The following is a 27,600-nucleotide window of genomic DNA, read 5'->3' as shown; positions in this document are numbered from 1 at the left end:
AACCTCGTGGTTAGAAAATTACCTCAACATGCCCCTCGTTTTGCTCGAGAAGGCAGAGTGCACGTACTGAACCACAGCTACTGTAGTTTCAAATGGGACTAGAAATAAGAATTACAATTCTCAGACCTTACACTTCCTGGTTGAAATGTTCTCAGGTTTTTGCCTGCAATATGAGTTCTGTTATACTCACAGACACCATTCAAACAGTTTTAGAAACTTCAGAGTGTTTTCTATCCAAATCTACTAATAATATGCATATTCTATTTCCTGGGCAAGAGTAGTAACCAGTTTAAATTGGGTACATTTTTCATCCGGCCGTGAAAATACTTCCCCCTAGTCCCAAGAAGTTAAATAATTGTTATATATTTTGTCAACGTTTATGATGAGTATTTTTGTAAATTGATGTGCACATTCACCGATGGTTTTGGTGGGAATACATTTTCTGAACATCACGCGCCAATGTAAAATGCTGTTTTTGGATATAAATATGAACTTTATCGAACAAAACATACATGTATTGTGTAACATAATGTCCTAGGAGTGTCATCTGGTGAAGATCGTCAAAGGTTAGTGCTTCATTTAGCTGTGTTTTGGGTTTTATTGACACATGTCCTTGCTTGGAAAATGGCTGTGTGATTATTTTTGTCTATGTACTCTCCTAACATAATCTAATCTTTTGCTTTCGCTGTAAAGCCTTTTTGAAATCGGACAATGTGGTTACATCAAGGAGAAGTGTATCTTTAAAATGGTGTAAAATAGTCATGTATTTGAGAAATTGAAATTATTAGATTTTTGCGCTAGCGCCCCATGTAGCCCATAGAAGTTAAACAGTTTTAGAAATGTCAGAGTGTTTTTTTTATCCAATACTACCATGCATATGCATATCCTAGCTTCTGGGCCTGAGTAACAGGCAGTTTACTTTGGGCACGTTTGTCATCGAAACTTCAAAATTCTGCCCCCTACCCTAAAAGCTAATTCATGAACGTTTCTGAAAGTGATATATAGCGTTTTGTAATGAAACTCTTCTTATGTTTCCCCATCTGAGATCAGAGTAGATGAGAGATGTAATGTTTGTCTCTGTTGTGTTGAAGTCCAATCAAGCAGGAGAGACCAGCCTCCCCTGTTCCCAGCTGTGTGTCCATGAGTGACCGGTCTATGGACCAACCTATAAACTTTAGAGAGGGAGACGTTTCTACTGAACAGAGGTAAGAAGAACTCATGGGTCATGGTCAGTGAGTTAAACAACACTGTCTCTAGTCATTTCTCCTCTCCCATTTTCACATTTATTTTGGTTGTTTTCATAATCCACAGGCTAATCCTTTTGTCCATTTTCATAGTCCTAAAACAATATTAAACAAACACAACGTTCCCTCCCTGTGTGTGTGTGTGTGTGTGTGTGTGTGTGTGTGTGTGTGTGTGTGTGTGTGTGTGTGTGTGTGTGTGTGTGTGTGTGTGTGTGTGTGTGTGTGTGCTCTCCCTGGATGAGGAGATATAATCTCTATCCTGATTGCCTAGTCACTTTTACCCCTACCTACATGTACATATTACCTCAACTACCTGGTACCCCTGCACATTGACTCAGTACTGGTACTCCTTATAGTCTCATTATTACCTCAACTACCTGGTACCCCTGCACATTGACTCAGTACTGGTACTCCTTATAGTCTCATTATTACCTCAACTACCTGGTACCCCTGCACATTGACTCAGTACTGGTACTCCTTATAGTCTCATTATTACCTCAACTACCTGGTACCCCTGCACATTGACTCAGTACTGGTACTCCTTATAGTCTCATTATTACCTCAACTACCTGGTACCCCTGCACATTGACTCAGTACTGGTACTCCTTATAGTCTCATTATTACCTCAACTACCTGGTACCCCTGCACATTGACTCAGTACTGGTACTCCTTATAGTCTCATTATTACCTCAACTACCTGGTACCCCTGCACATTGACTCAGTACTGGTACTCCTTATAGTCTCATTATTACCTCAACTACCTGGTACCCCTGCACATTGACTCAGTACTGGTACTCCTTATAGTCTCATTATTACCACAACTACCTGGTACCCCTGCACATTGACTCAGTACTGGTACTCCTTATAGTCTCATTATTACCTCAACTACCTGGAACCCCTGCACATTGACTCAGTACTGGTACTCCTTATAGTCTCATTATTACCTCAACTACCTGGTACCCCTGCACATTGACTCAGTACTGGTACTCCTTATAGTCTCATTATTACCTCAACTACCTGGTACCCCTGCACATTGACTCAGTACTGGTACTCCTTATAGTCTCATTATTACCTCAACGACCTGGAACCCCTGCACATTGACTCAGTACTGGTACTCCTTATAGCCTCATTATTACCTCATCTACCTGGTACCCCTGCACATTGACTCAGTACTGGTAATCCTTATAGCCTCATTATTACCTCAACTACCTGGTACCCCTGCACATTGACTCAGTACTGGTACTCCTTATAGTCTCATTATTACCTCAACTACCTGGTACCCCTGCACATTGACTCAGTACTGGTACTCCTTATAGCGTAATTATTGTTATTTTGTGTTACTATTTCCTTTTTTTTATTTACAAGGTATAAGGTCAACGTAGCAAGTCTGGTGGACAGGGCAGAGCTCCATATCCGCAGGCAAACCAGCAGAAACTGGATCAGCAGCACTACAAGGTATCACGTCTGGTGGACAGGTCAGAGTTCATATCCTCAGTCAGACCAGTAGAAACTGGATCAGCGGCACTACAAGGTATCACGTCTGATGGAGCAAGTATCAATACTGATAGGATGGAAAGAAAGGGAACGCTGCTCTCGGATCAGTTTTCTCCATTCAGATATTTCCTTAACATTATAATTATGTCACAATACTGACCCAGGATCAGCTTCTATTAGCACCTATGGCTGCAAGTATTGGGGAGGCTTAGTCTAATGCTTACCCAATAAAAACGCACTAAATCACAGATTTGGCACATCATTGTGTTCATGTTTGGATACACATCATGAAATATATTGAGACATATTTCAGACAGTAGCCTACAAGTATCAAAATATTACTCAATATATTGAACAATATGATTGAAATAGTCCTAAAGACTACTGTTCATATTTTAATGTAGTCATCTCAGTTTCATTTGAAGCAAATCTGCAGACGTCCCTTGATTGAATCAAATGCAAAGACATTGGCAACTTCGTATTTGTAGTCAACTTTGTTCTGAATTCATCTGCTGTCACAGAGAGATGGATAAACTATATGATTCTATGTTTAGCAGAGATCTTCTGTGTATAAAGTCAAGTGGAAGGGCAAAAAAAGCATCTAATGACGCACTCAGCTGTTCTAGTGGTCTGAGGGAGGAGGTAGATTACTCAGCTGTTCTAGTGGTCTGAGACAGGAGGTAGATTACTCAGCTGTTCTAGTGGTCTGAGGGAGGAGGTAGATTACTCAGCTGTTCTAGTGGTCTGAGACAGGAGGTAGATTACTCAGCTGTTCTAGTGGTCTGAGGCAGGAGGTAGATTACTCAGCTGTTCTAGTGGTCTGAGACAGGAGGTAGATTACTCAGCTGTTCTAGTGGTCTGAGGCAGGAGGTAGATTACTCAGCTGTTCTAGTGGTCTGAGACAGGAGCTAGATTACTCAGCTGTTCTAGTGGTCTGAGACAGGAGGTAGATTACTCAGCTGTTCTAGTGGTCTGAGGCAGGAGGTAGATTACTCAGCTGTTCTAGTGGTCTGAGACAGGAGGTAGATTACTCAGCTGTTCTAGTGGTCTGAGGCAGGAGGTAGATTACTCAAAATATGGTTATTTGTTAGATTTGAACCTAGCAGTACTACTGATTTCACTGAGAGGCAGATATATATTATTACTGTGTAAAACCTAGCAGTACTACTGATTTCTCTGAGAGTGAGGCAGATATATATTATTACTGTATTAAACCTAGCAGTACAACTGATTTCACTGAGAGGCAGATATATATTATTACTGTGTTAAACCTAGCAGTACTACTGATTTCTCTGAGAGGCAGATATATATTATTACTGTGTATAACCTAGCAGTACTACTGATTTCTCTGAGAGGCAGATATTATTACTGTGTATAACCTAGCAGTACTACTGATTTCTCTGAGAGTGAGGCAGATATATATTATTACTGTATTAAACCTAGCAGTACTACTGATTTCTCTGAGAGGCAGATATATATTATTACTGTGTAAAACCTAGCAGTACTACTGATTTCTCTGAGAGTGAGGCAGATATATATTATTACTGTATAAAACCTAGCAGTACTACTGATTTCTCTGAGAATGAGACAGATATATATTATTACTGTGTTAAACCTAGCAGTACTACTGATTTCTCTGAGAGGCAGATATATATTATTACTGTGTTAAACCTAGCAGTACTACTGATTTCTCTGAGAGTGAGGCAGATATATATTATTACTGTATAAAACCTAGCAGTACTACTGATTTCTCTGAGAATGAGACAGATATATATTATTACTGTGTTAAACCTAGCAGTACTACTGATTTCTCTGAGAGGCAGATATATATTATTACTGTGTTAAACCTAGCAGTACTACTGATTTCTCTGAGAGTGAGGCAGATATATATTATTACTGTATTAAACCTAGCAGTACTACTGATTTCTCTGAGAGGCAGATATATATTATTACTGTGTTAAACCTAGCAGTACTACTTATTTCTCTGAGAGGCAGATATATATTATTACTGTATAAAACCTAGCAGTACTACTGATTTCTCTGAGAGGCAGATATATATTATTACTGTGTATAACCTAGCAGTACTACTGATTTCTCTGAGAGGCAGATATTATTACTGTGTATAACCTAGCAGTACTACTGATTTCTCTGAGAGTGAGGCAGATATATATTATTACTGTATTAAACCTAGCAGTACTACTGATTTCTCTGAGAGGCAGATATATATTATTACTGTGTAAAACCTAGCAGTACTACTGATTTCTCTGAGAGTGAGGCAGATATATATTATTACTGTATAAAACCTAGCAGTACTACTGATTTCTCTGAGAATGAGACAGATATATATTATTACTGTGTTAAACCTAGCAGTACTACTGATTTCTCTGAGAGGCAGATATATATTATTACTGTGTTAAACCTAGCAGTACTACTGATTTCTCTGAGAGTGAGGCAGATATATATTATTACTGTATAAAACCTAGCAGTACTACTGATTTCTCTGAGAATGAGACAGATATATATTATTACTGTGTTAAACCTAGCAGTACTACTGATTTCTCTGAGAGGCAGATATATATTATTACTGTGTTAAACCTAGCAGTACTACTGATTTCTCTGAGAGTGAGGCAGATATATATTATTACTGTATTAAACCTAGCAGTACTACTGATTTCTCTGAGAGGCAGATATATATTATTACTGTGTTAAACCTAGCAGTACTACTTATTTCTCTGAGAGGCAGATATATATTATTACTGTATAAAACCTAGCAGTACTACTGATTTCTCTGAGAGGCAGATATATATACTGCTCAAAGAAATAAAGGGAACACTAAAATAACACATCCTAGATCTGAATGAATGAAATAAATAATCTTATTAAAGACTTTTTTCTTTACATAGTTGAATGTGCTGACAACAAAATCACACAATAATATTCAATGGAAATCCAATTTATCAACCCATGGAAGTCTGGATTTGGAGTCACACTCAAAATTAAAGTGGAAAACCACACTACAGGCTGATCCAACTTTGATGTAATGTCCTTAAAACAAGTCAGAATGAGGCTCAGTAGTGTGTGTGGCCTCCACGTGCCTGTATGACCTCCCTACAACGCCTGGGCATGCTCCTGATGAGGTGGCGGATGGTCTCCTGAGGGATCTCCTCCCAGACCTGGACTAAAGCATCCGCCAACTCCTGGACGGTCTGTGGTGCAACGTGGCGTTGGTGGATGGAGCGAAACATGATGTCCCAGATGTGCTCAATTGGATTCAGGTCTGGGGAACGGGCGGCCAGTCCATAGCATCAATGCCTTCCTCTTGCAGGAACTGCTGACACACTCCAGCCACATGAGGTCTAGCATTGTCTTGCATTAGGAGGAACCCAGGGCCAACCGCAGCAGCATATGGTCTCACAAGGGGTCTGGGGATCTCATCTCGGTACCTAATGGCAGTCAGGCTACCTCTGGCGAGCACATGGAGGGCTGTGCGGCCCCCCAAAGAAATGCCACCCCACACCATGACTGACCCACCACCAAACCGGTCATGCTGGAGGATGTTGCAGGCAGCAGAACGTTCTCCACGGCGTCTCCAGACTCTGTCACGTATGTCACGTGCTCAGTGTGAACCTGCTTTCATCTGTGAAGAGCACAGGACGCCAGTGGCGAATTTGCCAATCTTGGTGTTCTCTGGCAAATGCCAAACGTCCTGCACGGTGTTGGGCTGTAAGCACAACCCCCACCTGTGGACGTCGGGCCCTCATACCACCCTCATGGAGTCTGTTTCTGACCGTTTGAGCAGACACATGCACATTTGTGGCCTGCTGGAGGTCATTTTGCAGGGCTCTGGCAGTGCTCCTCCTGCTCCTCCTTGCACAAAGGCGGAGGTAGCGGTCCTGCTGCTGGGTTGTTGCCCTCCTACGGCCTCCTCCACGTCTCCTGATGTACTGGCCTGTCTCCTGGTAGCGCCTCCATGCTCTGGATACTACGCTGACAGACACAGCAAAACTTCTTGCCACAGCTCGCATTGATGTGCCATCCTGGATGATCTGCACTACCTGAGCCACTTGTGTGGGTTGTAGACTCCGTCTCATGCTACCACTAGAGTGAAAGCACCGCCAGCATTCAAAAGTGACCAAAACATCAGCCAGGAAGCATAAGAACTGAGAAGTGGTCTGTGGTCACCACCTGCCGTACCACTCCTTTATTGGGGGTGTCTTGGTAATTGCCTATAATTTCCACCTGTTGTCTATTCCATTTGCACAACAGCATGTGAAATGTATTGTCAATCAGTGTTGCTTCCTAAGTGGACAGTTTGATTCCACAGAAGTGTGATTGACTTGGAGTTACATTGTGTTGTTTAAGTGTTCCCTTTATTTTTTTGAGCAGTGTATTATTACTGTATAAAACCTAGCAGTACTACTGATTTCTCTGAGAGTGAGGCAGATATATATTATTACTGTGTTAAACCTAGCAGTACTACTGATTTCTCTGAGAGGCAGATATATATTATTACTGTGTAAAACCTAGCAGTACTACTGATTTCTCTAAGAGGCAGATATATATTATTACTGTGTTAAACCTAGCAGTACTACTGATTTCTCTGAGAGGCAGATATATATTATTACTGTATTAAACCTAGCAGTACTACTGATTTCTCTGAGAGGCAGATATATATTATTACTGTGTTAAACCTAGCAGTACTACTGATTTCTCTAAGAGTGAGGCAGATATATATTATTACTGTGTTAAACCTAGCAGTACTACTGATTTCTCTGAGAGTGAGGCAGATATATATTATTACTGTATTAAACCTAGCAGTACTACTGATTTCTCTGAGAGTGAGGCAGATATATATTATTACTGTATTAAACCTAGCACTACTACTGATTTCTCTGAGAGTGAGGGAGATATATATTATTACTGTGTTAAACCTAGCAGTACTACTGATTTCTCTGAGAGGCAGATATATATTATTACTGTGTAAAACCTAGCAGTACTACTGATTTCTCTGAGAGTGAGGCAGATATATATTATTACTGTGTTAAACCTAGCAGTACTACTGATTTCTCTAAGAGGCAGATATATATTATTACTGTGTTAAACCTAGCAGTACTACTGATTTCTCTGAGAGGCAGATATATATTATTACTGTATAAAACCTAGCAGTACTACTGATTTCTCTGAGAGGCAGATATATATTATTACTGTGTTAAACCTAGCAGTACTACTGATTTCTCTAAGAGTGAGGCAGATATATATTATTACTGTGTTAAACCTAGCAGTACTACTGATTTCTCTGAGAGTGAGGCAGATATATATTATTACTGTATTAAACCTAGCAGTACTACTGATTTCTCTGAGAGTGAGGCAGATATATATTATTACTGTATTAAACCTAGCACTACTACTGATTTCTCTGAGAGTGAGGGAGATATATAGCATTTAGCAAAAAAACATTATTTGTCTCTCTGAAATGAAACCATCAAGTGATAGATTTTAAACAAATACATGTCTGTCATTGAACAACCCCATGCCATGATTAGATAGTGAATAAACACACCAATCTCTTTACTAATTTCTTTAAACAATAAAGACTAATTTATGAACATTTCTGTAAAGTGATATGTTCCGTTTTGGAATGAAAGTCTTCTTATGTTCCCCATCTGAGATCAGAGTGGATGAGAGATGTAATGTTTGTCTCTGTTGTGTTGAAGACCAATCAAGCAGGAGAGACCAGCCTCCCCTGTACCCAGCTGTGTGTCCATGAAGAGTGACCGGTCTATGGGTCAACCTGAAGAGTTTAGAGAGGGAGACTTTTCTACTGAACAAAGGTAAGAAGAACTCATGGGTCATGGTCAGTGAGTTAAACAACACTGTCTGTAGTCATTTCTCCTCTCCCATTTTCACATTTCTTTTGGTTGTTTTCATAATCCATAGGCTAATCCTTTAGTCCATTTTCATAGTCCTAAAACAATATTAAACAAACACAACATTCCCTCCCTGTGTGTGTGTGTGTGTGTGTGTGTGTGTGTGTGTGTGTGTGTGTGTGTGTGTGTGTGTGTGTGTGTGTGTGTGTGTGTGTGTGTGTGTGTGTGTGTGTGTGTGTGTGTGTGTGTGTGTGTGTGTGTGTGTGTGTGTGTGTGTGCTCTCCCTGGATGAGGAGATATAATCTCTATCCTGATTGCCTAGTCACTTTTACCCCTACCTACATGTACATATTACCTCAACTACCTGGTACCCCTGCACATTGACTCAGTACTGGTACTCCTTATAGTCTCATTATTACCTCAACTACCTGGTACCCCTGCACATTGACTCAGTACTGGTACTCCTTATAGTCTCATTATTACCTCAACTACCTGGTACCCCTGCACATTGACTCAGTACTGGTACTCCTTATAGTCTCATTATTACCTCAACTACCTGGTACCCCTGCACATTGACTCAGTACTGGTACTCCTTATAGTCTCATTATTACCTCAACTACCTGGTACCCCTGCACATTGACTCAGTACTGGTACTCCTTATAGTCTCATTATTACCTCAACTACCTGGTACCCCTGCACATTGACTCAGTACTGGTACTCCTTATAGTCTCATTATTACCTCAACTACCTGGTACCCCTGCACATTGACTCAGTACTGGTACTCCTTATAGTCTCATTATTACCACAACTACCTGGTACCCCTGGACATTGACTCAGTACTGGTACTCCTTATAGTCTCATTATTACCTCAACTACCTGGAACCCCTGCACATTGACTCAGTACTGGTACTCCTTATAGTCTCATTATTACCTCAACTACCTGGTACCCCTGCACATTGACTCAGTACTGGTACTCCTTATAGTCTCATTATTACCTCAACTACCTGGAACCCCTGCACATTGACTCAGTACTGGTACTCCTTATAGTCTCATTATTACCTCAACTACCTGGTACCCCTGCACATTGACTCAGTACTGGTACTCCTTATAGTCTCATTATTACCTCAACTACCTGGTACCCCTGCACATTGACTCAGTACTGGTACTCCTTATAGTCTCATTATTACCTCAACGACCTGGAACCCCTGCACATTGACTCAGTACTGGTACTCCTTATAGCCTCATTATTACCTCATCTACCTGGTACCCCTGCACATTGACTCAGTACTGGTAATCCTTATAGCCTCATTATTACCTCAACTACCTGGTACCCCTGCACATTGACTCAGTACTGGTACTCCTTATAGCCTCATTATTACCTCAACTACCTGGTACCCCTGCACATTGACTCAGTACTGGTACTCCTTATAGTCTCATTATTACCTCAACTACCTGGTACCCCTGCACATTGACTCAGTACTGGTAATCCTTATAGTCTCATTATTACCTCAACTACCTGGTACCCCTGCACATTGACTCAGTACTGGTACTCCTTATAGTCTCATTATTACCTCAACTACCTGGTACCCCTGCACATTGACTCAGTACTGGTACTCCTTATAGCGTAATTATTGTTATTTTGTGTTACTATTTCCTTTTTTTTATTTACAAGGTATAAGGTCAACGTAGCAAGTCTGGTGGACAGGGCAGAGCTCCATATCCGCAGGCAAACCAGCAGAAACTGGATCAGCAGCACTACAAGGTATCACGTCTGGTGGACAGGTCAGAGTTCATATCCTCAGTCAGACCAGTAGAAACTGGATCAGCGGCACTACAAGGTATCACGTCTGATGGAGCAAGTATCAATACTGATAGGATGGAAAGAAAGGGAACGCTGCTCTCGGATCAGTTTTCTCCATTCAGATATTTCCTTAACATTATAATTATGTCACAATACTGACCCAGGATCAGCTTCTATTAGCACCTATGGCTGCAAGTATTGGGGAGGCTTAGTCTAATGCTTACCCAATAAAAACGCACTAAATCACAGATTTGGCACATCATTGTGTTCATGTTTGGATACACATCATGAAATATATTGAGACATATTTCAGACAGTAGCCTACAAGTATCAAAATATTACTCAATATATTGAACAATATGATTGAAATAGTCCTAAAGACTACTGTTCATATTTTAATGTAGTCATCTCAGTTTCATTTGAAGCAAATCTGCAGACGTCCCTTGATTGAATCAAATGCAAAGACATTGGCAACTTCGTATTTGTAGTCAACTTTGTTCTGAATTCATCTGCTGTCACAGAGAGATGGATAAACTATATGATTCTATGTTTAGCAGAGATCTTCTGTGTATAAAGTCAAGTGGAAGGGCAAAAAAAGCATCTAATGACGCACTCAGCTGTTCTAGTGGTCTGAGGGAGGAGGTAGATTACTCAGCTGTTCTAGTGGTCTGAGACAGGAGGTAGATTACTCAGCTGTTCTAGTGGTCTGAGGGAGGAGGTAGATTACTCAGCTGTTCTAGTGGTCTGAGACAGGAGGTAGATTACTCAGCTGTTCTAGTGGTCTGAGGCAGGAGGTAGATTACTCAGCTGTTCTAGTGGTCTGAGACAGGAGGTAGATTACTCAGCTGTTCTAGTGGTCTGAGGCAGGAGGTAGATTACTCAGCTGTTCTAGTGGTCTGAGACAGGAGCTAGATTACTCAGCTGTTCTAGTGGTCTGAGACAGGAGGTAGATTACTCAGCTGTTCTAGTGGTCTGAGGCAGGAGGTAGATTACTCAGCTGTTCTAGTGGTCTGAGACAGGAGGTAGATTACTCAGCTGTTCTAGTGGTCTGAGGCAGGAGGTAGATTACTCAAAATATGGTTATTTGTTAGATTTGAACCTAGCAGTACTACTGATTTCACTGAGAGGCAGATATATATTATTACTGTGTAAAACCTAGCAGTACTACTGATTTCTCTGAGAGTGAGGCAGATATATATTATTATTGTATTAAACCTAGCAGTACAACTGATTTCACTGAGAGGCAGATATATATTATTACTGTGTTAAACCTAGCAGTACTACTGATTTCTCTGAGAGGCAGATATATATTATTACTGTGTATAACCTAGCAGTACTACTGATTTCTCTGAGAGGCAGATATTATTACTGTGTATAACCTAGCAGTACTACTGATTTCTCTGAGAGTGAGGCAGATATATATTATTACTGTATTAAACCTAGCAGTACTACTGATTTCTCTGAGAGGCAGATATATATTATTACTGTGTAAAACCTAGCAGTACTACTGATTTCTCTGAGAGTGAGGCAGATATATATTATTACTGTATAAAACCTAGCAGTACTACTGATTTCTCTGAGAATGAGACAGATATATATTATTACTGTGTTAAACCTAGCAGTACTACTGATTTCTCTGAGAGGCAGAAATATATTATTACTGTGTTAAACCTAGCAGTACTACTGATTTCTCTGAGAGTGAGGCAGATATATATTATTACTGTATAAAACCTAGCAGTACTACTGATTTCTCTGAGAATGAGACAGATATATATTATTACTGTGTTAAACCTAGCAGTACTACTGATTTCTCTGAGAGGCAGATATATATTATTACTGTGTTAAACCTAGCAGTACTACTGATTTCTCTGAGAGTGAGGCAGATATATATTATTACTGTATTAAACCTAGCAGTACTACTGATTTCTCTGAGAGGCAGATATATATTATTACTGTGTTAAACCTAGCAGTACTACTTATTTCTCTGAGAGGCAGATATATATTATTACTGTATAAAACCTAGCAGTACTACTGATTTCTCTGAGAGGCAGATATATATACTGCTCAAAAAAATAAAGGCAACACTAAAATAACACATCCTAGATCTGAATGAATGAAATAAATAATCTTATTAAAGACTTTTTTCTTTACATAGTTGAATGTGCTGACAACAAAATCACACAATAATATTCAATGGAAATCCAATTTATCAACCCATGGAAGTCTGGATTTGGAGTCACACTCAAAATTAAAGTGGAAACCCACACTACAGGCTGATCCAACTTTGATGTAATGTCCTTAAAACAAGTCAGAATGAGGCTCAGTAGTGTGTGTGGCCTCCACGTGCCTGTATGACCTCCCTACAACGCCTGGGCATGCTCCTGATGAGGTGGCGGATGGTCTCCTGAGGGATCTCCTCCCAGACCTGGACTAAAGCATCCGCCAACTCCTGGACGGTCTGTGGTGCAACGTGGCGTTGGTGGATGGAGCGAAACATGATGTCCCAGATGTGCTCAATTGGATTCAGGTCTGGGGAACGGGCGGCCAGTCCATAGCATCAATGCCTTCCTCTTGCAGGAACTGCTGACACACTCCAGCCACATGAGGTCTAGCATTGTCTTGCATTAGGAGGAACCCAGGGCCAACCGCAGCAGCATATGGTCTCACAAGGGGTCTGGGGATCTCATCTCGGTACCTAATGGCAGTCAGGCTACCTCTGGCGAGCACATGGAGGGCTGTGCGGCCCCCCAAAGAAATGCCACCCCACACCATGACTGACCCACCACCAAACCGGTCATGCTGGAGGATGTTGCAGGCAGCAGAACGTTCTCCACGGCGTCTCCAGACTCTGTCACGTATGTCACGTGCTCAGTGTGAACCTGCTTTCATCTGTGAAGAGCACAGGACGCCAGTGGCGAATTTGCCAATCTTGGTGTTCTCTGGCAAATGCCAAACGTCCTGCACGGTGTTGGGCTGTAAGCACAACCCCCACCTGTGGACGTCGGGCCCTCATACCACCCTCATGGAGTCTGTTTCTGACCGTTTGAGCAGACACATGCACATTTGTGGCCTGCTGGAGGTCATTTTGCAGGGCTCTGGCAGTGCTCCTCCTGCTCCTCCTTGCACAAAGGCGGAGGTAGCGGTCCTGCTGCTGGGTTGTTGCCCTCCTACGGCCTCCTCCACGTCTCCTGATGTACTGGCCTGTCTCCTGGTAGCGCCTCCATGCTCTGGATACTACGCTGACAGACACAGCAAAACTTCTTGCCACAGCTCGCATTGATGTGCCATCCTGGATGATCTGCACTACCTGAGCCACTTGTGTGGGTTGTAGACTCCGTCTCATGCTACCACTAGAGTGAAAGCACCGCCAGCATTCAAAAGTGACCAAAACATCAGCCAGGAAGCATAAGAACTGAGAAGTGGTCTGTGGTCACCACCTGCCGTACCACTCCTTTATTGGGGGTGTCTTGGTAATTGCCTATAATTTCCACCTGTTGTCTATTCCATTTGCACAACAGCATGTGAAATGTATTGTCAATCAGTGTTGCTTCCTAAGTGGACAGTTTGATTCCACAGAAGTGTGATTGACTTGGAGTTACATTGTGTTGTTTAAGTGTTCCCTTTATTTTTTTGAGCAGTGTATTATTACTGTATAAAACCTAGCAGTACTACTGATTTCTCTGAGAGTGAGGCAGATATATATTATTACTGTGTTAAACCTAGCAGTACTACTGATTTCTCTGAGAGGCAGATATATATTATTACTGTGTAAAACCTAGCAGTACTACTGATTTCTCTAAGAGGCAGATATATATTATTACTGTGTTAAACCTAGCAGTACTACTGATTTCTCTGAGAGGCAGATATATATTATTACTGTATTAAACCTAGCAGTACTACTGATTTCTCTGAGAGGCAGATATATATTATTACTGTGTTAAACCTAGCAGTACTACTGATTTCTCTAAGAGTGAGGCAGATATATATTATTACTGTGTTAAACCTAGCAGTACTACTGATTTCTCTGAGAGTGAGGCAGATATTATTACTGTATTAAACCTAGCAGTACTACTGATTTCTCTGAGAGTGAGGCAGATATATATTATTACTGTATTAAACCTAGCACTACTACTGATTTCTCTGAGAGTGAGGGAGATATATAGCATTTAGCAAAAAAACATTATTTGTCTCTCTGAAATGAAACCATCAAGTGATAGATTTTAAACAAATACATGTCTGTCATTGAACAACCCCATGCCATGATTAGATAGTGAATAAACACACCAATCTCTTTACTAATTTCTTTAAACAATAAAGACTAATTTATGAACATTTCTGTAAAGTGATATGTTCCGTTTTGGAATGAAAGTCTTCTTATGTTCCCCATCTGAGATCAGAGTGGATGAGAGATGTAATGTTTGTCTCTGTTGTGTTGAAGACCAATCAAGCAGGAGAGACCAGCCTCCCCTGTACCCAGCTGTGTGTCCATGAAGAGTGACCGGTCTATGGGTCAACCTGAAGAGTTTAGAGAGGGAGACTTTTCTACTGAACAAAGGTAAGAAGAACTCATGGGTCATGGTCAGTGAGTTAAACAACACTGTCTGTAGTCATTTCTCCTCTCCCATTTTCACATTTCTTTTGGTTGTTTTCATAATCCACAGGCTAATCCTTTTGTCCATTTTCATAGTCCTAAAACAATATTAAACAAACACAACGTTCCCTCCCTGTGTGTGTGTGTGTGTGTGTGTGTGTGTGTGTGTGTGTGTGTGTGTGTGTGTGTGTGTGTGTGTGTGTGTGTGTGTGTGTGTGTGTGTGTGTGCTCTCCCTGGATGAGGAGATATAATCTCTATCCTGATTGCCTAGTCACTTTTACCCCTACCAACATGTACATATTACCTCAACTACCTGGTACCCCTGCACATTGACTCAGTACTGGTACTCCTTATAGTCTCATTATTACCTCAACTACCTGGTACCCCTGCACATTGACTCAGTACTGGTACTCCTTATAGTCTCATTATTAGCTCAACTACCTGGTACCCCTGCACATTGACTCAGTACTGGTACTCCTTATAGTCTCATTATTACCTCAACTACCTGGTACCCCTGCACATTGACTCAGTACTGGTACTCCTTATAGTCTCATTATTACCTCAACTACCTGGTACCCCTGCACATTGACTCAGTACTGGTACTCCTTATAGCCTCATTATTACCTCAACTACCTGGTACCCCTGCACATTGACTCAGTACTGGTACTCCTTATAGCCTCATTATTACCTCAACTACCTGGTACCCCTGCACATTGACTCAGTACTGGTAATCCTTATAGCCTCATTATTACCTCAACTACCTGGTACCCCTGCACATTGACTCAGTACTGGTACTCCTTATAGCCTCATTATTACCTCAACTACCTGGTACCCCTGCACATTGAATCAGTACTGGTACTCCTTATAGTCTCATTATTACCTCAACTACCTGGCACCCCTGCACATTGACTCAGTACTGGTACTCCTTATAGTCTCATTATTACCTCAACTACCTGGTACCCCTGCACATTGACTCAGTACTGGTAATCCTTATAGCCTCATTATTACCTCAACTACCTGGTACCCCTGCACATTGACTCAGTACTGGTACTCCTTATAGTCTCATTATTACCTCAACTACCTGGTACCCCTGCACATTGACTCAGTACTGGTACTCCTTATAGTCTCATTATTAGCTCAACTACCTGGTACCCCTGCACATTGACTCAGTACTGGTACTCCTTATAGTCTCATTATTACCTCAACTACCTGGTACCCCTGCACATTGACTCAGTACTGGTACTCCTTATAGTCTCATTATTACCTCAACTACCTGGTACCCCTGCACATTGACTCAGTACTGGTACTCCTTATAGCCTCATTATTACCTCAACTACCTGGTACCCCTGCACATTGACTCAGTACTGGTACTCCTTATATCCTCATTATTACCTCAACTACCTGGTACCCCTGCACATTGACTCAGTACTGGTAATCCTTATAGCCTCATTATTACCTCAACTACCTGGTACCCCTGCACATTGACTCAGTACTGGTACTCCTTATAGCCTCATTATTACCTCAACTACCTGGTACCCCTGCACATTGACTCAGTACTGGTACTCCTTATAGTCTCATTATTACCTCAACTACCTGGTACCCCTGCACATTGACTCAGTACTGGTACTCCTTATAGTCTCATTATTACCTCAACTACCTGGTACCCCTGCACATTGACTCAGTACTGGTAATCCTTATAGCCTCATTATTACCTCAACTACCTGGTACCCCTGCACATTGACTCAGTACTGGTACTCCTTATAGTCTCATTATTACCTCAACTACCTGGTACCCCTGCACATTGACTCAGTACTGGTACTCCTTATAGTCTCATTATTACCTCAACTACCTGGTACCCCTGCACATTGACTCAGTACTGGTACTCCTTATAGTCTCATTATTACCTCAACTACCTGGTACCCCTGCACATTGACTCAGTACTGGTACTCCTTATAGCCTCATTATTACCTCAACTACCTGGTACCCCTGCACATTGACTCAGTACTGGTACTCCTTATAGTCTCATTATTACCTCAACTACCTGGTACCCCTGCACATTGACTCAGTACTGGTACTCCTTATAGCCTCATTATTGCCTCAACTACCTGGTACCCCTGCACATTGACTCAGTACTGGTACTCCTTATAGCCTCATTATTGCCTCAACTACCTGGTACCCCTGCACATTGACTCAGTACTGGTACTCCTTATAGCGTAATTATTGTTATTTTGTGTTACTATTTCCTTTTTTTTATTTACAAGGTATAAGGTCAACGTATCATGTCTGGTGAACAGGGCAGAGCTCCATACCCGCAGTCAGACCAGCAGAAACTGGATCAGCAGCACTACAAGGTATCACGTCTGGTGAACAGGTCAGAGTTCATATCCTCAGGCAGACTAGCAGGAACTGGATCAGCAGCACTACAAGGTATCATGTCTGGTGGACAGGTCAGAGTTCATATCCTCAGGCAGACCAGTAGAAACTGGATCAGCAGCACTACAAGGTATCACGTCTGGTGGACAGGTCAGAGTTCATATCCTCAGGCAGACCAGTAGAAACTGGATCAGCAGCACTACAAGGTATCACGTCTGGTGGACAGGTCAGAGTTCATATCCTCAGTCAGACCAGTAGAAACTGGATCAGCAGCACTACAAGCTATCATGGTTGGTCGACAGGTCAGAGTTCATATCCTCAGGCAGACCAGTAGAAACTGGATCAGCAGCACTACAAGGTATCACGTCTGGTGGACAGGTCAGAGTTCATATCCTCAGTCAGACCAGTAGAATCTGGATCAGCAGCACTACAAGGTATCACGTCTGGTGGAGCATGTATCAATACTGATAGGATGGAAAGAAAGGGAGCGCTGCTCTCGGATCAGTTTTCTCCATTCAGATATTTCCTTAACATTATAGTTATGTCACAATACTGACCCAGGATCAGCTTCTATTAGCACCTATGGCTGCAAGTATTGGGGAGGCTTAGTCTAATGCTTACCCAATAAAAACGCACTAAATCACAGATTTGGCACATCATTGTGTTCATGTTTGGATACACATCATGAAATGTATTGAGACATATTTCAGACAGTAGCCTACAAGTATCAAAATATTACTCAATATATTGAACAATATGATTGAAATAGGCCTAAAGACTACTGTTCATATTTTAATGTAGTCATCTCGGTTTTCATTTGAAGAATAATTTTATGCGTCGCTTGTTTTTATCAAATGCAAAGACATTGGCAACTTCGTATTTGTAGTCAACTTTGTTCTGAAATCATCTGCTGTCACAGAGAGATGGATAAACTATATGATTCTATGTTTAGCAGAGATCTTCTGTGTATAAAGTCAAGTGGAAGGGCAAAAAAAGCATCTAATGACGCACTCAGCTGTTCTAGTGGTCTGAGGGAGGAGGTAGATTACTCAGCTGTTCTAGTGGTCTGAGACAGGAGGTAGATTACTCAGCTGTTCTAGTGGTCTGAGACAGGAGGTAGATTACTCAGCTGTTCTAGTGGTCTGAGACAGGAGGTAGATCACTCAGCTGTTCTAGTGGTCTGAGACAGGAGGTAGATTACTCAGCTGTTCTAGTGGTCTGATACAGGAGGTAGATTACTCAGCTGTTCTAGTGGTCTGAGACAGGAGGTAGATTACTCAGCTGTTCTAGTGGTCTGAGACAGGAGGTAGATTACTCAGCTGTTCTAGTGGTCTGAGACAGGAGGTAGATTACTCAGCTGTTCTAGTGGTCTGAGGGAGGAGGTAGATTACTCAGCTGTTCTAGTGGTCTGAGACAGGAGGTAGATTACTCAGCTGTTCTAGTGGTCTGATACAGGAGGTAGATTACTCAGCTGTTCTAGTGGTCTGAGGGAGGAGGTAGATTACTCAGCTGTTCTAGTGGTCTGAGGCAGGAGGTAGATTACTCAGCTGTTCTAGTGGTCTGAGGGAGGAGGTAGATTACTCAGCTGTTCTAGTGGACTGAGACAGGAGGTAGGTTACTCAGCTGTTCTAGTGGTCTGAGACAGGAGGTAGATTACTCAGCTGTTCTAGTGGTCTGAGACAGGAGGTAGATTACTCAGCTGTTCTAGTGGTCTGAGACAGGAGGTAGATTACTCAGCTGTTCTAGTGGTCTGAGACAGGAGGTAGATTACTCAGCTGTTCTAGTGGTCTGAGACAGGAGGTAGATTACTCAGCTGTTCTAGTGGACTGAGACAGGAGGTAGATTACTCAGCTGTTATAGTGGTCTGAGACAGGAGGTAGATTACTCAGCTGTTCTAGTGGTCTGAGGGAGGAGGTAGATTACTCAGCTGTTCTAGTGGTCTGAGACAGGAGGTAGATTACTCAGCAGTTCTAGTGGTCTGAGACAGGAGGTAGATTACTCAGCTGTTCTAGTGGTCTGAGACAGGAGGTAGATTACTCAGCTGTTCTAGTGGTCTGAGACAGGAGGTAGATTACTCCGCTGTTCTAGTGGTCTGAGACAGGAGGTAGATTACTCAGCTGTTCTAGTGGTCTGAGGGAGGAGGTAGATTACTCAGCTGTTCTAGTGGTCTGAGACAGGAGGTAGATTACTCAGCTGTTCTAGTGGTCTGAGACAGGAGGTAGATTACTCAGCTGTTCTAGTGGTCTGAGGGAGGAGGTAGATTACTCAGCTGTTCTAGTGGTCTGAGACAGGAGGTAGATCACTCAGCTGTTCTAGTGGTCTGAGACAGGAGGTAGATTACTCAGCTGTTCTAGTGGTCTGATACAGGAGGTAGATCACTCAGCTGTTCTAGTGGTCTGAGACAGGAGGTAGATTACTCAGCTGTTCTAGTGGTCTGAGACAGGAGGTAGATTACTCAGCTGTTCTAGTGGTCTGAGGCAGGAGGTATATTACTCAGCTTTTCTAGTGGTCTGAGACAGGAGGTAGATTACTCAGCTGTTCTAGTGGTCTGAGACAGGAGGTAGATTACTCAGCTGTTCTAGTGGTCTGAGGCAGGAGGTAGATTACTCAGCTGTTCTAGTGGTCTGAGGGAGGAGGTAGATTACTCAGCTGTTCTAGTGGACTGAGACAGGAGGTAGATTACTCAGCTGTTCTAGTGGTCTGAGACAGGAGGTAGATTACTCAGCTGTTCTAGTGGTCTGAGACAGGAGGTAGATTACTCAGCTGTTCTAGTGGTCTGAGACAGGAGGTAGATTACTCAGCTGTTCTAGTGGTCTGAGACAGGAGGTAGATTACTCAGCTGTTCTAGTGGTCTGAGACAGGAGGTAGATTACTCAGCTGTTCTAGTGGTCTGAGGCAGGAGGTAGATTACTCAGCTGTTCTAGTGGTCTGAGACAGGAGGTAGATTACTCAGCTGTTCTAGTGGTCTGAGACAGGAGGTAGATTACTCAGCTGTTCTAGTGGTCTGAGACAGGAGGTAGATTACTCAGCTGTTCTAGTGGTCTGAGACAGGAGGTAGATTACTCAGCTGTTCTAGTGGTCTGAGACAGGAGGTAGATTACTCAGCTGTTCTAGTGGACTGAGACAGGAGGTAGATTACTCAGCTGTTATAGTGGTCAGAGACAGGAGGTAGATTACTCAGCTGTTCTAGTGGTCTGAGGGAGGAGGTAGATTACTCAGCTGTTCTAGTGGTCTGAGACAGGAGGTAGATTACTCAGCTGTTCTAGTGGTCTGAGACAGGAGGTAGATTACTCAGCTGTTCTAGTGGTCTGAGACAGGAGGTAGATTACTCAGCTGTTCTAGTGGTCTGAGACAGGAGGTAGATTACTCCGCTGTTCTAGTGGTCTGAGGGAGGAGGTAGATCACTCAGCTGTTCTAGTGGTCTGATACAGGAGGTAGATTACTCAGCTGTTCTAGTGGTCTGAGGCAGGAGGTAGATTACTCAGCTGTTCTAGTGGTCTGAGACAGGAGGTAGATTACTCAGCTGTTCTAGTGGTCTGGGCAGGAGGTAGATTACTCAGCTGTTCTAGTGGTCTGAGACAGGAGGTAGATTACTCAGCTGTTCTAGTGGTCTGAGACGAGGTAGATTACTCAGCTGTTCTAGTGGTCTGAGGGAGGAGGTAGATTACTCAGCTGTTCTAGTGGTCTGAGACAGGAGGTAGATTACTCAGCTATTCTAGTGGTCTGAGACAGGAGGTAGATTACTCAGCTGTTCTAGTGGTCTGAGGCAGGAGGTAGATCACTCAGCTGTTCTAGTGGTCTGAGACAGGAGGTAGATTACTCAGCTGTTCTAGTGGTCTGAGACAGGAGGTAGATCACTCAGCTGTTCTAGTGGTCTGAGACAGGAGGTAGATCACTCAGCTGTTCTAGTGGTCTAAGACAGGAGGTAGATCACAAGCATTTTCCAAGTGTAATGTTATTGATGGTTTCACGAAACAGCTCTTTTACGAAATCCATGCGGGTTACTGTTATCAGCTCCTCACAACCCCAAGCTGAACATCCCCCACAACCAGAGCCTGATCGTCAAGGGGGAACCATAAACCTGCCTCTCCAACTCTCCCTGACCTGAGTGTTTTAACTCCTGAGTGTCTAGGGGGGAACCATAAACCTGCCTCTCCATCTCTCCCTGACCTGAGTGTTTTAACTCCTGAGAGTCTAGGGGGGGGGGAACCATAAACCTGCCTCTCCAACTCTCCCTGACCTGAGTGTTTTTACTCCTGAGAGTCTAGGGGGGAACCATAAACCTGCCTCTCCAACTCTCCCTGACCTGAGTGTGTTAACTCCTGAGAGTCTAGGGGGGAACCATAAACCTGCCTCTCCATCTCTCCCTGACCTGAGTGTGTTAACTCCTGAGAGTCTAGGGGGGGGGAACCATAAACCTGCCTCTCCATCTCTCCCTGACCTGAGTGTGTTAACTCCTGAGAGTCTAGGGGGCGAACCATAAACCTGCCTCTCCATCTCTCCCTGACCTGAGTGTGTTAACTCCTGAGAGTCTAGGGGGGAACCATAAACCTGCCTCTCCAACTCTCCCTGACCTGAGTGTGTTAACTCCTGAGTGTCTAGGGGGAACCATAAACCTGCCTCTCCAACTCTCCCTGACCTGAGTGTGTTAACTCCTGAGAGTCTAGGGGGGAACCATAAACCTGCCTCTCCATCTCTCCCTGACCTGAGTGTTTTAACTCCTGAGTGTCTAGGGGGAACCATAAACCTGCCTCTCCATCTCTCCCTGACCTGAGTGTGTTAACTCCTGAGAGTCTAGGGGGGAATAATAAACCTGCCTCTCCATCTCTCCCTGACCTGAGTGTTTTAACTCCTGAGTGTCTAGGGGGAACCATAAACCTGCCTCTCCATCTCTCCCTGACCTGAGTGTTTTAACTCCTGAGAGTCTAGGGGGGAATAATAAACCTGCCTCTCCATCTCTCCCTGACCTGAGTGTTTTAACTCCTGAGTGTCTAGGGGGAACCATAAACCTGCCTCTCCATCTCTCCCTGACCTGAGTGTTTTAACTCCTGAGTGTCTAGGGGGAACCATAAACCTGCCTCTCCAACTCTCCCTGACCTGAGTGTGTTAACTCCTGAGTGTCTAGGGGGGAACTATAAACCTGCCTCTCCAACTCTCCCTGACCTGAGTGTGTTAACTCCTGGGCTACTTTATTCCCCTCTGGCTGGGGGTGGAGTCAGTGAGTCACAAACCAGTAAAATAGGTAGAGACGGGTCGCTCTCTTTCAAGCTCTGAGATTTAACGATGTTCCTATGAAGGTTCTAACGATTAATTTAGCCTTCAGATGCTTTTGGGAAACCAGGCCCTGGATAAGAACATCTGCTAAAAAAAGTGTTAAATGTAAAAAATTTACAAACAGATCACATATACATTTCTTGAATATTTTAAAAAAAATATATATATATTGATGTCACAAATGTATCATTTGTACATATCTTTATTAAAAATGTAGTAATTTGTTATATTTGACTGTATGATTTCTCTGAGAGTGATGCAGATATATATTATTACTGTATTAAACCTAGCAGTACTACTGATTTCTCTGAGAGTGAGGCAGATATATATTATTACTGTGTTAAACCTAGCAGTACTACTGATTTCTCTGAGAGGCAGATATATATTATTACTGTGTTAAACCTAGCAGTACTACTGATTTCTCTGAGAGGCAGATATATATTATTACTGTATTAAACCTAGCAGTACTACTGATTTCTCTGACAGTGAGACAGATATATATTATTACTGTATTAAACGTAGCAGTACTACTGATTTCTCTGAGAGTGAGGCAGATATATATTATTACTGTGTAAAACCTAGCAGTACTACTGATTTCTCTGAGAGGCAGATATATATTATTACTGTGTAAAACCTAGCAGTACTACTGATTTCTCTGAGAGGCAGATATATATTATTACTGTGTTAAACCTAGCAGTACTACTGATTTCTCTGAGAGTGAGGCAGATATATATTATTACTGTGTTAAACCTAGCAGTACTGCTGATTTCTCTGAGAGTGAGGCAGATATATATTATTACTGTATTAAACCTAGCAGTAGTACTGATTTCTCTGAGAGTGAGGCAGATATATTGCATTTAGCAAAAAACATTATTTGTCTCTGAAATGAAACCATCAAGTGATAGATTTTAAACAAATACATGTCTGTCGTTGAACTACCCCATGTAATGATTAGATAGTGAAAAAACACACCAATCTCTTTACTAATTTCTTTAAACAATAAAGACTAATTTACGAACATTTCTGTAAAGTGAAATGTTGCGTTTTGTAATGAAACTCTTCTTATGTTTCCCCATCTGAGCTCAGAGTAGATGAGAGATGTAATGTTTGTCTCTGTTGTGTTGAAGACTAATCAAGCAGGAGAGACCAGCCTCCCCTGTACCCAGCTGTGTGTCCATGAAGAGTGACCAGTCTATGGATCAACCTATAAAGTTTAGAGAGGGAGACTTTTCTACTGAACAAAGGTAAGAAGAACTCATGGGTCATGGTCAGTGAGTTAAACAACACTGTCTCTAGTCATTTCTCCTCTCCCATTTTCACATTTCTTTTGGTTGTTTTCATAATCCATAGGCTAATTCTTTTGTCCATTTTCATAGTCCTAAAACAATATTAAACAAACACAACGTTCCCTCCCTTTGTGTGTGTGTGTGTGTGTGTGTGTGTGTGTGTGTGTGTGTGTGTGTGTGTGTGTGTGTGTGTGTGTGTGTGTGTGTGTGTGTGTGTGTGTGTGTGTGTGTGTGTGTGTGTGTATGTGTGTGTGTGTGTGTGTACTCCCTGGATGAGGAGATGTAATCTCATGTTTTGTGCACAGAAACCAACAGGAGAGATCAGAGTCAGAGATTCTCAGTGGTCAGTCTTCCCAGAGTCATCAAACAGACCTGGCCTCCATATTCAGTGTATGTGGTCCTGTTATGAACATTTGTTTTTGTTGACCTCAAGTAAAGTTGATCTGTCAATCATTCATTAATGTGTTAATGAGAAAGCCTTTCTTCTCTTGCTTAACTTATTTACTTGATTTATTTCAGTTGCTTGAAGAGAAAATGATGACATTTGTGAAGAACGAGCTGAAGATGTTCAAGACGATTCTTAGTCCAGAACTCCCAGAAGGCTTTGAGAGTCAGAAGCAGGATAAGGAAGTGGTGGATGCTGAAGATGAGAAGCAGGAGAGCAGTGCCAGAGAGGGGGCTCTGAAGATCACACTGCACATCCTGAGGAAAATGAACCAGAAGGAGCTTGCTGACACACTGGAGAAATGTAAGATCTGTCTGCCTCATGTTGAATGCTGTTTTATAACATTTAAAAGCTGTAGCTAAAGTACAGCTAAAGTAGCTGTGTAACTCAATGATATTGTAGCAGCCTTAACACAACACCTAGTGACCTCATCACGTAGCAGCAGCAGAGAGAGAGAGACAACATTAATAATACCATCAATAATACCAAAAATAATGTAATCAGTCACACCAGTCTGTAATGCATTATGAAAACATTTACACATTTATACAGTCAGTTAAGAGAATAAATGATTATAATTTAACTTTATAACAGTCCTACAATACTGTAGGCATTAAAACAAATGTAATATTAATATAATCCTTGTTATTTCTTCATTCAGATGAACTTGCTGTGATTTGCCAACGTGAACTCAAATCTAATCTAAAGAAGAAGTTTCAATATGTATTTGAGGGGATCGCTAAACAAGGAAACCCAACACTTCTCAATAAGATCTACACAGAGCTCTACATCACAGAGGGTGGAACAGGAGAGGTCAATAATGAACATGAGCTGAGACAGATTGAGACAACAACCAGGAAACAAGCAAGACCAGAGACTGCAATCAAATGTAACGACATCTTCAAACCCTTAACTGGACAAGACAAACTCATCAGAACTGTGCTGACAAAGGGAGTCGCTGGCATTGGAAAAACAGTCTCTGTGCAGAAGTTCATTCTGGACTGGGCTGAAGGAAAAGCAAATCAGGATGTTCAATTTGTGTTTTCATTCCCTTTTCGGGAGCTGAATTTGATGAAAGGGGACAAACACACTTTCATTGAACTTGTCAATCACTTCTCAATGGAAACCAAACAATCAAGAATCTCCAATTACAACAAGTACAAAGTTCTGTTCATCTTTGATGGTCTGGATGAGTGCCGACTGCCCCTAGACTTCCAGAAGAACAAGATCTGTTGGGACGTCACAGAGTCAACCTCAGTGGATGTTCTTCTGACAAATCTCATCAAGGGAAATCTGCTTCCCTCTGCTCTCCTCTGGATAACTACCCGACCTGCAGCAGCCAATAAGATCCCTTCAGGGTGTGTTGACCAGGTGACAGAGGTACGAGGGTTCAATGACCCACAGAAGGAGGAGTACTTCAGGAAGAGATTCAGTGATGAGGACCTGGCCAGCAGAATCATCTCACACATAAAGACATCAAGGAGCCTCCACATCATGTGCCACATTCCAGTCTTCTGTTGGATTTCTGCAACAGTCCTCGAACACATGCTGAAACATAAGAGAGAAGAGATGCCCAAGACTCTGACTGAGATGTACACACACCTTGTGGTGTTTCATACCAAACAGAAGAATGAAAAGTATCTTGGGAAAGAAGAGACAGATCCACACTTGAGTAACGAGAGCATTCTGTCACTGGGAAAACTGGCTTTTCAACAGCTTGTGAATGGCAATCTGATTTTCTATGAAGAAGACCTGAAAGAGGCTGGCATTGATGTCAATGAAGCCTCAGTGTACTCAGGATTGTGCACACAGATCTTTAAAGAGGAATGTGTGCTGCACCAGATGAAGGTGTACTGCTTCGTGCATCTGAGCATTCAGGAGTTTCTGGCTGCTGTGTATGTGTTCCTCTCATTCATCAACAACAATGAGAATCTAATGGACAAACAGCAAACAAAGTCCAGTATATTTTCTTTGCTGTACAGAGACGAGCCTGAAGTTACTGTCTACAAGAGTGCTGTGGATAAAGCCTTACAAAGTGAGACAGGAAACCTGGACCTTTTCCTCCGCTTCCTTCTGGGCCTCTCACTGGAGTCCAATCAGAAGCACTTACGAGGTCTACTGACAAAGACAAGAATCAGCTCACAGAGCCATGAAGAAACAGTCAAGTACATCAAGGAGAAGATCAGGGAGAATACCTCTCCAGAGAGGAGCATCAATCTGTTCCACTCTCTGAATGAACTGAATGACCATTCTCTAGTGGAGGAGATCCAAAGCTACCTGAAATCAGGAAGTCTCTCAAAACCCAACCTGTCACCTGCACAGTGGTCAGCTCTGGTCTTTGTGTTGCTGACTTCAGAAAAGGAGCTGGATGTGTTTGACCTGAAGAAATACTCCAGATCAGAGGAAGGTCTTCTGAGGCTGCTGCCAGTGGTCAAAGCCTCCAGAGCTGCTCTGTGAGTAAATAAAATGACATATAAGAAGTAATCATCAGGAAGAAAGAAATATTATGTTTAGAGAAAAATGTGTATTATAATATGTATATAATATTAAATTGAATAACATATTGAATCAGATATTCAATCTAGTATTACAATATGACCATACAATTCTAGGAGACGGAAGATGAATCTATATGTTGTTTGAGAGAATAAACCAAATGCATCTACCGTTGTCCTTCTACACTACTGGTGTTAAATTAACAGTGTGTTTGTGAAGTCATGATGATCTCGTTGCAGGCTGTCAGGCTGTGGAGTCACAGAGGAAGGCTGTGCTTCTCTGGTCTCAGTTCTCAGTTCAAACCCCTCACACCTGAGAGAGCTGGACCTGAGTAACAATGACCTGAAGGATTCAGGAGTGAAGCTGCTCTCTGCTGGACTGGGGAATCCCCACTGTAAACTGGAGACTCTGAGGTCAGTATTCCTGTAGTTGGTCAACAAGTGATAACTGTTCACCAGATCCACATGTGTTTACCAGACACACATAGTCCACACCATATGTGTTTGGACAGTGAAGCTTACAGTTGTACATTTGGTTGTGTTTTAGATTGTAGCCTCTGTTATTGGTAATGGTGAGAGGTTAGTATGTTTTGTTGTATCCTCTGTTATTGGTAATGGTGAGAGGTTAGCATGTTTTGTTGAAGCCTCTGTTATTAGTAATGATGAGAGGTTAGCATGTTTTGTTGTAGCCTCTGTTATTGGTAATGGTGAGAGGTTAGTATGTTTTGT

The 27,600-nt window shown here is 42.2% G+C and overlaps 2 protein-coding genes across 2 annotated transcripts in view; both read left to right on the top strand.

Annotated features, from left to right (window-relative positions):
- Positions 1 to 24,221, top strand: part of LOC123733297 (uncharacterized) — a 29,276-nt gene extending 5,055 nt beyond the window's left edge. Inside the window, exons 2-8 of the mRNA XM_082971931.1 lie at positions 1,092 to 1,205; positions 2,610 to 2,699; positions 8,453 to 8,569; positions 10,278 to 10,367; positions 14,845 to 14,961; positions 17,260 to 17,349; positions 23,773 to 24,221. Coding sequence (XP_082828057.1) covers positions 1,092 to 1,205; positions 2,610 to 2,699; positions 8,453 to 8,569; positions 10,278 to 10,367; positions 14,845 to 14,961; positions 17,260 to 17,349; positions 23,773 to 23,893 — 739 coding nt within the window. The 3' untranslated portion in view covers positions 23,894 to 24,221. The remainder of the gene's footprint in view (positions 1 to 1,091; positions 1,206 to 2,609; positions 2,700 to 8,452; positions 8,570 to 10,277; positions 10,368 to 14,844; positions 14,962 to 17,259; positions 17,350 to 23,772) is intronic.
- On the top strand, positions 24,221 to 27,210 carry LOC145876142 (NLR family CARD domain-containing protein 3-like). Its single transcript, XM_082971930.1, has 3 exons — positions 24,221 to 24,321; positions 24,451 to 24,679; positions 25,038 to 27,210. Exons 2-3 carry the CDS (start codon positions 24,466 to 24,468, stop codon positions 26,831 to 26,833), a joined length of 2,010 nt encoding a protein of 669 aa, XP_082828056.1. The 5' UTR covers positions 24,221 to 24,321; positions 24,451 to 24,465; the 3' UTR covers positions 26,834 to 27,210.
- Positions 27,211 to 27,600: the final 390 nt, after the last annotated feature.

This window comes from Salmo salar, unplaced genomic scaffold (assembly GCF_965601325.2).
Source record: "Salmo salar unplaced genomic scaffold, fSalSal1 ptg000465l, whole genome shotgun sequence".
Taxonomy (NCBI): Eukaryota; Metazoa; Chordata; class Actinopteri; order Salmoniformes; family Salmonidae; genus Salmo; species Salmo salar.
The sequence above is the reverse complement of the archived record's forward strand: the minus strand, read 5'-3'. Positions and strand labels throughout refer to the sequence as shown.

What these genes read in the sequence shown, in the direction of transcription:
- LOC145876142 (XM_082971930.1), top strand. Translation starts at nt 24,466, where the DNA reads ATGATGACATTTGTGAAGAACGAGCTGAAGATGTTCAAGACGATTCTT. An exon ending in TGCTGACACACTGGAGAAAT is followed by an intron (nt 24,680 to 25,037) that starts GTAAGATCTGTC and finishes TTCTTCATTCAG; the next exon opens with ATGAACTTGCTGTGATTTGC.